Source organism: Plectropomus leopardus, chromosome 8, assembly GCF_008729295.1.
Source record: "Plectropomus leopardus isolate mb chromosome 8, YSFRI_Pleo_2.0, whole genome shotgun sequence".
Taxonomy (NCBI): domain Eukaryota; kingdom Metazoa; phylum Chordata; class Actinopteri; order Perciformes; family Serranidae; genus Plectropomus; species Plectropomus leopardus.
In genome coordinates, this window is record NC_056470.1 from 29,548,229 (window position 1) to 29,560,824 (window position 12,596).

Consider the following 12,596-nt stretch of genomic DNA (forward strand, 5'->3'; position numbering starts at 1 on the left):
CATTTGTTTCAACATTTATTTCTCTTTTTTATTAATATCTGTATTCATTTATTTCCGTATTTAATTATTTTCTGCTTTATTTATTTCTTCATTTCTGTATATGGTTATAAAGGCGGCATGTCTTCATGTGTCACTCAACAGCCATTGGTTAATCAATAAGAGTTCACAGATCGATTTTACTTGTCTGAGGCAGCAATACAGGCCACTGAGCAGACCTCCTGGTCATAACCAGAAATTGCAAGAAAAGCTTAATACATAATACATACAAACAATTACATAAATAGATAATTTGTCAAATAAATAAATACTTTTTTTTAAGTCTGAGAATTAATTCATTTATTTAGAAAATAAAAGTGCATTATTTATTAGATAATTGAGAATTTATAGATTTCTTTCTTTATTATTTCAATTATTTATTTATTGAGTCATTTATTGATTTAAAAAAAAGTATATAATGGTATATTTGGTCCCCCTTAGCTTATTGACACCCAAACAGACTTAAATGTCTTTGCAAAAACAAACTACAAACTAATTGGGCTTTTTTAATGTAAATTTTGCTTTTAAAGGACCCCATCGTGTAACCAACTGATTGTTTTTGTTTTTCCATATTTGACAAAACTATTTTCTTCTCTTGAGACACAAAATTCCAATTTGACCAGTGTTATTGTAAAACAAAAAGCTTAGCACATATTGAGGTAAATGTATGAGAAGCTACAGGATGCGCTTGCTGTGAATATATAAACACTTAAGACGCCCACATACGAGTGACTTTATGTGTATTTTTATGTGGAATGAGTCCGAACGTTTGTACCATTACACCAGTGAATTATTAACAGGACACAATGTGCTGCTGCACTTTTACTCAACAATATCCTCTTTGTTTCCCTGCGTGTCTTTGTAGCCGTGTAATGATGCATTAGCTTAGAAGTAAACAAATGACAAGCCTGAGCTCAACAGTGGTAACAAGCTGAAAATACAGCGATAAGTAATCAGATTACCTCAACATCACCTTTTGTAATAGTTCAGTGCATCAAAATCAATTTAAGTCCCTCGTGACGGTCTGAAATACATAAGAATTCCACAAAGGAAGATTTTTAAGTCAAAATACGCCTGTCTCATTGTCCTCATTCATGAAATCCAATTCCATACCGCCCCCTCTGATAAAAACATTAATTATTCATTCAATTTTTCAGAAGAATTAACCGGATAATTTGCAGTTCTGTGGCGTCTAGAATTAAAGTGATCGTTTTAACTGCAAACCTGCTGCAAATTTAGACTACAACTTTTTTTTTCTTTAATCTTATAATCTTACCAGGAACACTTTAACCCCCCCCCCCCTTTGGCAAAAAGGAGGTGTTGGCCACCCAACGGGAAGTTGTGCTGCCCAGTGCAAGTAAGAGAACATAATCGCAAAAGCAGCTTGCCTCAGGCTTCCTGTCAGTGTCGGCTGGCTCCGCTCGGGTAATTGGCAGACAGAAATACAATGCTGTGCAAAAGCAGTGACACTTCTGAGTCTGCAGAAAATTAAACAAGAGAGGCATAAAATACAATGACATTTTAGACTACAAAAGACATGTTTAAAGATAAGTGTAAAGGAATAGTTTTGGCATTTTGGCAGAGAGATGAGAAGATTGATTCTCCACATTGATGGTTTTATGGAGTAATGCTACATAACTCAAATAAAGCTTTTTAAAAACACTTTTGCATAAACAGTGAATGTGCATTACTCATCCGTGCATGAGACTGTTTATGCAGAAGTGTTTAAAATGGTAACGTTTTAGTGAAAATGCATGTGTTAGGGAAGTTCAGCGCATACGACTAATACAAACTTATATTCTGTACCGCACAAGCTGTGTGAGAGTTTGTAAACAGATGTTTTGATACCATTTTGCTGTTGTTAAACGTGGACCCCTTTTACTCCATCTGGAATTTTATCCATTTTTGGATTTTTCGTGCACCAGAGGCAAAGTTTTCTTCATGAATTAAAACACAACACAGGGTGAGTAATCTATGTACATATGATTATTTGGGGGGGTGAAGTGTTCTTTCAAGTCAGCATTGGATTGCTCTGAAAACTACAAGTGCATTGTGGGTAATGTAGGCACATTGACAGAGGGGAAAGGAAGCATGTAATAAAAAACACAATATTTCTGATGGTGCTTCATTGATTAAGATCTTTAACTGTTCAACGCGAGACTGACAATTTAGTTGGAGTACGACTCTAAATCGGTGGCATACTCTCTTAAATATGAAGCTGGGCTTGGCTTTGTATAAAGACTAAAAACGGGAAGATAGCCCCAAAAAAATACATAATTCCCCTCATAGGTCCAGTGTTTAGGAAAATACATTTGCAGAAATGGCATATAGTATTCATAACTATGTTTTCTTTACTTTATATTCACCTGAAAATAAGAACTGTTTTGTTTTTGTTACCTTATAATGAGCTGTTTATATCTACATATGGAGCAGGTCCTCTTCCACAGAGTCCGCCATGTTGTTTTCTACAGTAGCCCAGAACGGACAAACCCAAAATGCTGGCTCTAGAAAGCACTGTTCGTATTTTTCGTGTTGGCCAAGGTGTTTTTCTTGCATGTTTGGTGCACAGGAGGAGTTTCAGTTGGTTGCAATCTGCAGCCTCACTGCTAGAAGCCACTTAATCCTACACACTAGACCTTTAAAACCACAAACTGTCATTTAAACTTTGTTCAGATTAAACAAATAAGTCATAATATGTTATTTTGTGAGTTTTAGAGGTGCTAGTAAGCTGACCCAGGCAAGCTGTTTTCCTGTCTCTTAAAGCTACGCTCACTGTAACTTTAAATCTACAGTACAAATATGAGAGTGGCATTAATGTTCTCATCAAGAAAGCAAATAACTCTGAACTATTCCTTTACATACTTGATAAAGCTGAAATGTCAACAGGGTTGCAGGACTAAACGCTGCAGAGACTTTTCTGCCTGCTGCCATGAGACTTTTTTTAAAGAAATTTTATACATTACATAGTATCTGTTATTATTGGATATTTTTTTAAAGTGAGTATTTTTTTATTATTTATTATTTAGTATTTATTTTTAAGATTCTTTTTTTTCCTGTGAATAATAACAGATGTGCTTTTATGTTATTTGTGCTTGTGAGAGGTTAGCTGAATGAACCGGCATAACAAATATAATATCCTGTGAAGGATTATTAAAATATTTATCCTCATCATCATATATGAGATTGAGGGCGCAGTAAAATGGAAATACCTTTGAGTGAGGAGGACACCTGAAGCCACTGGGATAACCACTCGCGACACTGGTTAGTGTTGAGACTGTGAGAACTGAGGCCCCTGACGTAACAAGCCTGAAAACAGAAAAATATTTCTATATTTGTGATGCAGCTCACAGATAAATACATCATATAAATCATATCTGGGCAGCGAACATGAAGTGTGACTGACCTGTCTGAGTTCAGAGTCACTCAGCTGCTGAGGGCCCAGCCTGCTGAGGGCCCGGTCCAGCTGGAGCAGCTCCAGGCCGTGGCTGCTCAGCCGGCGGCCAATCAGGAAACCCGGAAGGTGCGGCGTCAGGAAGAGCAGCGGACTGATGTGTCTCTGATTAGACGGGAGGACAGCCGAAAAATGGTGTCCGGGTTCACCGAGAATTTTGTGTTTCGTGTTAACTGAATGAGTGTTTGTGCAGGAAGTTAGTGGAGAGTGGAGGGTGTTACTCACCATCTGAGCCACGCTCATCCTCTTTATACCCAGAGGAGGTCCAGAAAACAGGCTGCGAACGGCAAGGATTTCAGACACTTTGGGGTTTTCTCCACTTTGCACCTGAAAATGTAGAAACTCAAGTTTATTCCACATAGATGGAATAATGAAAACAGGTTTAACTTGTTGTTTTATTTATACATGCAAACATGGAGAGTTATGTGTGTTTAAGGGTTAGTAGTGTTCATTTAAAATGAGTAACAATATAAATTACCTAAATGACATTATATGGCCGTTTAGTCTTTTTTAATTTCAGATAAATTGTGTATTTTTGTGATTATATAATTAAAAATCTTTGTGGCGGAAAGTAACCAAGTATACTTACATAAATGACATTTTGAAATACTTTAACTTTAATTACACATTTGTACTTAACCCTTTTAAACCTGCACAAATTGGTTTGATTTCTTTAAAAAACATGGGGGTCATGGACAATGACCAACTTGGCAAGAAATGTCCCACAAACTTAAAGAAATTACAAAAAGTTGACAAGAAAATGACCTCAAAATTAGTTGAAAAATAATATTTACAATATTTTAATATTTAAAATTGTGCTGACAAAGTTATACATATATATATATTTTTAATTATTTTTGAGGGGTCAATTTCTTGTTTCTATAGCTATTAGTTACTATGATGAGTTCATAAAATACAAAGAAAGTCTGGTGGTTTCAATGAGCTCCAACAAAGAGAAATTTCTCCTCTAAACTTTACAGATAACTTCATCTCATGACTGTTTGAGGCCACAAGAGGGAAAAAAATTTAGCATTACACAAATACACAAAGATTAGAGAAAAGTCCAAAGAATACAACTTTTTTTCTTTGCTCCCTCATTAATCATCTCACAGCCTCTCAGATGTATCTTATGGTTTTTTGGATGTGCCGACTCTTCCTGGAAAACACTAGATTCACCTTCACAGCTGTATATATATGAGTAGAGACTGATACCATCTCAGCCAGATAAACAGTAAAATGTTTCAAATGATAAAACACATTAATCACGTCTTTTTAAAGTTATAATATTAATATTCAGTCTGATCCCTATTCAGCTTGATCCAGTCACACTAAACTTTTGTACATGTGATTTTATACACTGTGAATTTGTTTCATTCATTTATTTAAACAGTTGTTACACGAGAGCAGATGGTAAAACTGTGCAGAGATACAAACCATTCTGCATGTTATCACATACCTCCTCATCATAATACTGTATTCCTATCGCTAAACATTTCTGACTTACCTTAGCACACAGGTCCTTCAGGCGACTCTGGAGGTGTCCGTCTTTGACCTGTGCGTTCTCGAGCCCTTTGAGGACTGGCTGGTGGTGCTGCACCCTGAGGGAATGGTACAACGCCTGAAACTCCACCCGCTGCTTTGGAGTCCAGAAGTGAGGGATCAGGACCTGCCGGGGGAAAAAGTACCTGGAAGTGAAGAGGAGGGGATGAAAGCAGAGCGAGGAGGGACACATAGAGGGGCGGTAAAATATGTATCAACGAGCCCAAGACATGATGGAACACAGTCATATTTAAGAGGGACGTGAATGAACACGACTACCAATCATTTCCGCATGCTTTGCTGAATGTGAATCAAAAGGTGACGACTGAGTGATTTTTCAAAGTAACTCACATCAAGACAAAAACCAGGTAGTTGGCAAACGGAGGGATGGATATCACCACCAGTGGAATGGCCTTGATCATGTCTCTGCGAAACTGTGAAAGAAATGCAAAGTCAGTGAAGCTGCCGTGAGATGAAAAACATGACAAAGCTGAAATTAAACATTAAAGGCAAAGTATTACATGAAAATGCTGATGAGACGTTTGATTTAATCTGATTTAACTACAGACTGCACGTAAAGATGGACGAGGTGGCAGCTCAACCGCCATAATAAATGTGACAATATTTTGTATGTTTTAATGGTGGTGGAGGAGACCCACCTGTCTGAGCTTCTCCATCTCCCTGTAGGGCAAATCCTTGACCTGCACGCCATCAGAGAACATTTTTGCTTTTATCCTCCGCACCTCTTTGGCATCTCGGAACAGAAGCTTGAATCCTGCAATGATTAAAAAATTATGTTTATGATGACCAGAAATAACAAAACATTTACAAAACGGAAAGTATCTTCAGTATAAAATGTTTGTAATACAGTGCTGAGGACGTCAGAGGTGAGTTAAGAGATGATCTTACCTTCCACAAACGTGTGATAGAGCTGATAGAAGCGAGGAAACCGCCTTTTGAGGAAACCTTCATACTTGGTATTTAGCTTCTGGATATATCGACCAATACCTCGTCTAACTTTGGAGGACGAGTAGTGTCTGCACAGGGGTAGCCTGAAGAGAACAGGTGAACATTAATTATTTCTGTCCAACTAAAAAAAGATCAGCAGGGGACTGTTTGTGATTTATAAGACGGGAGGTATGTCAAATATTTTTTTAAGCACTGTGGAGGCCCTTATGTTTTTTATTTTGGCTTAAGGGAGGGGAAGACAACTTTAAATGGCTTTGTAGAGCCCGACCAATATTAGATTTTTTTTTGTATACAAATATTGGTGAGTAAAAAAAGTTTGATATTGATATATCGATTTATAATATTTTATATAAATGCATCATGCATTGTCATTGCTCCTCAGATATGGTCATCAAATACTAATATTTTACCAGTTAACAGTAGATTTTATTGTCAAAACTAACATCAGTGCACTGAAACAGTAAATTCGATTGGGAATGTGCTAATTTAAAATTACTTTTATTTTTTCAGTATCATTGTCTGTTACAAATGAACTTTATGTATCATGCATACTGCACAACATGTAAGCTGATGGATATATCTGTGATGGGTCAACATCAGCCAATAAAACTGGCTAACCGATAAATCAGTCAGGCTTTAAATTATTTTACAGCCAATATTTAAAGAAAACATGCCACCTGAACCCAAAGACACCAAAATTACACCATTTATCATAGAAAATAAAACAGATTATCACTGGATTTTCAAATTTATGACAGTCTTTGAACACATAATGTGGCATAAACTCATCCATCAGACAAAAAACATCTAATAAACACTAATAAACTAATAAAAACATCAAATCTGAGCTGAAATAGTAATATTTCATTAAAATCACTTTATTCTATGTCTAATTGTTGCCCAAAATATACCATTTGCACTAACTAACTAGTATGCACTGCAAGAGTGAAAGACTGAGTTATTTTCAACTGCGGGCAGGATTTTGTCTTCAACTTTCAACTTTCAATCATCAAAAGGTAAGTTATTAGAATATAACAAATAATTTACGATACTAGGAGAGTCATGCCTTTTTTTCATATTTCCTAAGTCACCGAGAGACGCTCAATGAAACACATATGTAGCCTCGAGGAGGATTAAGAAAAAGAAAGAGAGTGTGGAAAAAAAGGACAAGTCACACACCAGCCACCACCTTCCCTCTCATAAATAAACAACAGTCCCTAATTTGAATGAATTAAAAGGCGGAAATCATCTCCATTCTTGGGTGTTTAAACACATTAACGACATAAAACAAATGTAGTTTTGAGTAAAACACACACCCATGACATTACAGAGTACCACGACTTAATAATAAAATAGATAACTCATTTTAGACCATGAAATGTGTGTCTAAATGTTTATCAGACATTAACGGTTGGGCGCATCCTGATGGGCAGCGAGCTGAAGCTAGCATCGGTTTCAGGGAGATGCTACTGAAAAATAGCGGACATGTGACACATAAAGAGTTTTAAACATACCTGGACTGACAGGACACATAAGGGGAGTAAAGGCCATTTGTTATCCTGTTCGTCCTGAGACCACACAGTCGGGTCAAAGACAAATGGCTACACAGGCTGGAGCAGGACAGCGCCATGTTTGATGCGGTCAAGTTCCGCATACGTTGCCGTAATGACGCTCATACACCGCAAAGCCAAAAGCTGCTCCTTTACCGTAATGTCTGATGTATACGTAATGGACTTGTCCTCATAAAGGAGTATTGCTATTTTAACCCTTGTGCTGAGTTCAGACAACTTCACAAGTATTTAAACCTTCAAAATCTGAACAAATTTTATATGTATATGTGACACATGCAAATGTATGGTCATAATTCAAAAATTACTTTGTGTGTTAATATATGCGTATTTACATATATATTTTTAAAGGGCCACATTGTGTGTATTTATGATGTTTGTAACACTTTTGAAGGTGCGGTTACTCATACCACCTCAGGCGGGCGCAGTCACCATTTGTTGTAGAGTATAATTCAGGGGTTGTTGTTTTTTTCACTTTTTAAAAACGTATTACACAAAACATAAAAGAAGTAGAAAAATATTGTTAATAAAATGTTTTAAAAAGGTGAAACATTTGAAATATTGAATAAAAGGAAAGTGTTAAATGTATACTCTAAACAGGCAATGTGTGTTGGGAGATACAATTTTTACTTTGGAAACTAAAGGTTACGCATTAAAAAAAACACACACACAACCTAAAATCATGTTATTTTAGCCTAGTTACATGAGAAAATGGCAATTAATTAATTTTACATTTATTTGTGCCTGCCTATTTAAGGGTTGAGTGAATTATTTGAGAGTTTCCTCCACCACTTAACACAGAAGATGTAATTTTTCTTTAATGCACATCTTCAGATATTAGTAACGACTAAAGTAACGGGAATGTAACGATGTGACGTCACTTTTAGAATTGTTTGAACCGGAAGTCACGTGACCTCGTGAGATTGACTTAAAGTTGCTCGGGGGCAGGGCAAGAAAGTTATCGATTAGTCTCGCGCTGACCACCAGCTGCAAGAAAAGAAGGAAAAACGACCGTGAGGTGATTTCTCGGTGTAACTCTTTACAACTTTATAAACTTTAACTTTAGTATTTCCGATGATAAACTGAGCTCAGGTAACCTGAATTACCTTTATTACAGTTACTCATTTTATTTGCAAACTTTAGCGACTTGCTAACTTTTGGCTTGCTCTGATTTTCCCAGAAAAGCTTAAATTTAAAGAGCCTCAAACTGTGTATATGAATTTTAAAACGCGGTTATTAGTTTAATACATTTAAGTGACGTTTAATGTTGGCGCCTGATCGCCAAACCTTTATTGCAAACCTGTGGCGTGGTGCACCGTAATTTAGACTACAACTAATATGTACAGGCGCTAAAATTAATCAAATTTAAGGGTTTTTTGGGGTGGGTAAATTGTTACTAACTTAAAATAGCGTTTCCCTGTCCTTTTCTCACTCTCAGAAGAGAAAACACTTTAAATTAGTAGATTGTTAGTAGTAGTATTAGTAGATTTTTTCACCTCATTAGTCACAATTTTAAAAAAAAATAGAAATAAATACCTGCTACCTAGATTCGAGATTTGGTTTGACATTTTTTATATATATCTGAATATGTAAATATATAAAAACAAGATGAAAAACTGTTATCCCACCCCAAAGCAACAGAAAATGACAAAATATATGTTAAAACAACTGTTTATATGTTGTTAAAAACAACCCTACTAAAACTAGAGCTACAGGAAAATTTACAACTTAACATACATATCAGCAACTGAGCATTAAGTAGACCCAATGATCCTGATTGATTTTTTAATTTTACTTTAATTTTTGCATTAAATTCTTAAACCAGATGTTTTTGGTGTAATGTTCAAAACAAACCTACTCCAATAAACAAACACTTTGAGGTGACTGATAAATTTGGAACACCTGTTGGAGAGAATCCTGCAGATGAATCATCTCATTGGCTGCTGTGTTTCCTCATTTTTTTAAATTCTGCATGTGCATCTAGCAACTTGTCACAATTTTTTTTTTCTAAATTCTTGTCAACATTCTTTTGTTTTGTTTTGTGCAATTCATCTTAACCTGACCTGTAGTTTTGATCTCCTCAGTTGCTGTCCTCAGTAAATCCCAGCAAGAAATGGCGACCACCATCAGATTTGGATCCACCAGCGGTCCATGCAAGACAGCCTCTGAGGAGAGAGCACAGTTGACAGAGGAAATAGGTAAAACTAAAGACATTCTTCCACATTTTTAACATTTTAGATTTCTTCTTTTTTAGTAAATATTGGTGGATTAAATGTTGTAGCAGCCCAGTGAATTTTTCTCAGCTTAAAAAATAATAATTCTAAATATCAGAATTATTTTGCAACATCTCTTATTAAGTTACTCATTGCCTTTTTCCCTTGTTTTTCAAAAGAAAACACATCACTTTGCTCAGGGTTCAAAGGTCAAATACTTGTAAAAGGCATCTGAGAGCAGCACGAGAAAAGTGATGTTGCTCCAGGTTTGCAATGTACTTATTTGTTCTTCTCTGATTTTAAAGATGAGAAAGGAAAGTGTGACCCGGATAGACTAATGCAGTGCCCTTTTGACAAGAACCACCAGATCCGGGCCTGCCGCTTCCCTTACCATCTTATTAAGTGCAGGAAGGTGAGCTGACTGTTTGTTTGTTGCAGCTAACACCAGCAGGTGTGGAAAACAGACTGTAGATTTACATGGACATCATACATAATTTAACTTAGATTTTTTTCTCTCTCTCACGCTGATGTAGAATCACCCGAAACTGGCCAGCGAGCTAAGAACCTGCCCCTTTAACGCTCGCCACCTGGTTCCCAAACATGAGCTGGCATACCACACTGAAACCTGTGAGGACAGAATTTCTCTGGAAATTGAAGATGGTAAAATTATCGCTCAGTATCATCTTTTTGCTCCGCAGAGTCGATGCGTGCTTTCTGTGTTTCTGAGTTGAGTTGTGCTGTTTACAGGTGAATATCCAAACGAACACTGCAAATTACAGGTGCCAGTCAGCACTTGGGTGAACCCAAACATGACTGAAGACTGGGATACAGGTATTTAAATAACCACAACAAACTCTACGCGCATCCAGATGACAAAAAGACCAGGTGCTGGACAAGAGATAACACAGGAAAAGAAAAAAACAAAGTACACACACTAGATTATGCTCCAATAATTATTTAATTTAATTTCCACTGAGGTGACGTTTTAAGCTAAATGGTCTTTATTATTTATTTTAAATTTTCATGGGAGCGTAATCTAGTGTGCAGTCTTTTGCAGAAAAGAAAAATTAACAAAAAAGGAAAGGCAAAAACAAGGAAATTAATTGGAAAAAGTGCTTAAAAGTAATTCTGTCATAATTATAATTATAGTTTTCTGGACATTTTTTCCTAGCTTTTAAAATAATTTTCTAAAGGTGTTTATTTTTGTAATTCGCGGGACATTTCTTGCTAAGTTGCCTTTTTCTCATTTTTGAAAGAAAATAAAACCACTTTGCTCAGGGTTATGTAGCATTAAATTAGCTACAGAGCTAACATTAGTTTCAAAATACTGTTGTCATGGAAACAAACTCAAGCGCAGTATATCTGGAAGAGCTTTTTTGTGAAGCACAGGGATGAAGCATTCACCAGCACTCTACCACTGCTTTTCTGCTGAATGCTATATGGAGTGTTTCCCAAAATGTCTTAACTATACCTGAAAGTAACAACCAGTGCTCACATTAGAAATATTGCAATAAAAAATATTTTCTTGCCTTTGTGTACTCTGAATCAGACTTTGAACACATGGAATTTGTGTGCAGAGCTGACAAAGTATTTGTCTTGCAGAGGCTGATGATAATGCTGCTCCATTTGTTTGGGGTGTAACCACGTCCCTGAATCAAAGGTAAGTGGTCGGCTCCACACAGTCAGCACAAGCTCCTGACTCTCATTGGTGCATATATATTTTTTGTTTTTTAACTGTCATTTTGTCTTGTTTCTCTGCAGAGTGGAGACGGCGAAGCCCACCAACAACCTTGGTCCAAGTTTTAGGACTCCTAACAGCCTCCCATGGTCCATGGACATATAAAGGATTTTTACTGTATACTCAATAGAACTGAGTGTAGGCTTATTGCATGCATGCATGTTTTTTTAATTTGTTCTTAAGCGTTTGAAATTTTGAAGTTGTTCTCGGGCATTTTAGTGGCATTTACACATGAGCCTTGTATTCCCCACTGGTTCAAATGGCACTGGTTGAACATTGTGTGCTAGTTCATTAAAAGTGTTTGGTTCAAATAATTTCTGTAGTTCTGATAATAAGAATTTAAATAATCATGTGTAATGCGCAGGACTTAATAATAGCAGTTTGGCAAAATCTTAGGATGGGACTGTGCTTTCCCTTTAATGTGCTTTTAGAAAGATAGTCTATTGAGGCTCAGTGACTTACAAAATTTAAGGGAACTGAAATTGGAAAAGACGTGAAAACCGATACGGAGCTTTCACAAAATAGAAACTAACCAATTAATTTGCACTGGGAGAAGTTGAACTACAGCAGAGCTACACGAGGGAGAAATATAGTTTTGTTAAAGCAAAATAAAAATAAAAAAGGAGTTTAAACTACTTTGTAAAACAAGAAAAAATCAAATGAGTAATATACACATAATGTAAAATTATAACAAAATATAATACAAAATTTGCCACTCAGTTATTTGCATCCATCAGTCGGACAGCTGCCTTTCATAAAGTAGAGTCCAGGATGGGAAGTATTCAGATTCAGAAAACTTTACTGATTTCCAGGCTGAAAAAAAACTGCTTTTATACTATGAACATGGAGAAATTGAGAGTGCACTATGCTACAATATATGACAACTGCGTACAGTACCAACTTGTAATATCTAAATAAGTATATTATAAAAATAAAGTAAGAAATAGCAATAAATGAAGTATGTGAACCATGTAAATATGTGCATTGTACACAAGTGCAACATATAAATGCAAGAGCAGAATAGTGAGTATTGTACAGTTGTTACACTGCACAGCTGAATTATTATTGCACAAAAATGTTGG

The 12,596-nt window shown here is 36.1% G+C and overlaps 2 protein-coding genes across 2 annotated transcripts; one reads left to right on the plus strand and one right to left on the minus strand.

The window, feature by feature from the left end:
- Positions 1–27: 27 nt before the first annotated feature.
- Positions 28–7,634, minus strand: letmd1 (LETM1 domain containing 1). The gene is made up of 9 exons (XM_042492611.1): positions 7,510–7,634; positions 5,936–6,078; positions 5,686–5,801; positions 5,378–5,460; positions 4,992–5,172; positions 3,713–3,814; positions 3,440–3,592; positions 3,246–3,342; positions 28–1,514 (listed from the first exon to the last, which is right to left on the minus strand). The coding sequence occupies exons 1-9, from the start codon at positions 7,623–7,625 to the stop codon at positions 1,438–1,440; spliced, it is 1,068 nt and encodes a 355-aa protein (XP_042348545.1). The 5' UTR covers positions 7,626–7,634; the 3' UTR covers positions 28–1,437.
- Positions 7,635–8,486: 852 nt separating this feature from the next.
- zgc:56699 (uncharacterized protein LOC405758 homolog) lies at positions 8,487–11,829 on the plus strand. The gene is made up of 7 exons (XM_042492293.1): positions 8,487–8,581; positions 9,648–9,761; positions 10,082–10,188; positions 10,310–10,436; positions 10,524–10,607; positions 11,379–11,436; positions 11,538–11,829. Exons 2-7 carry the CDS (start codon positions 9,677–9,679, stop codon positions 11,617–11,619), a joined length of 543 nt encoding a protein of 180 aa, XP_042348227.1. The 5' UTR covers positions 8,487–8,581; positions 9,648–9,676; the 3' UTR covers positions 11,620–11,829.
- Positions 11,830–12,596: the final 767 nt, after the last annotated feature.

Coding starts and splice junctions, on each gene's coding strand:
- letmd1 (XM_042492611.1), bottom strand. CDS start 7,625: ATGGCGCTGTCCTGCTCCAGCCTGTGTAGCCATTTGTCTTTGACCCGA. Junction 3,815..4,991: donor TGAAGGACCTGTGTGCTAAG/GTAAGTCAGAAA, acceptor CTACATTTTCAG/GTGCAAAGTGGAGAAAACCC. Junction 3,593..3,712: donor GGATGAGCGTGGCTCAGATG/GTGAGTAACACC, acceptor CCGTCTAATCAG/AGACACATCAGTCCGCTGCT.
- zgc:56699 (XM_042492293.1), top strand. CDS start 9,677: ATGGCGACCACCATCAGATTTGGATCCACCAGCGGTCCATGCAAGACA. Junction 10,189..10,309: donor ATCTTATTAAGTGCAGGAAG/GTGAGCTGACTG, acceptor ACGCTGATGTAG/AATCACCCGAAACTGGCCAG. Junction 11,437..11,537: donor ACCACGTCCCTGAATCAAAG/GTAAGTGGTCGG, acceptor GTTTCTCTGCAG/AGTGGAGACGGCGAAGCCCA.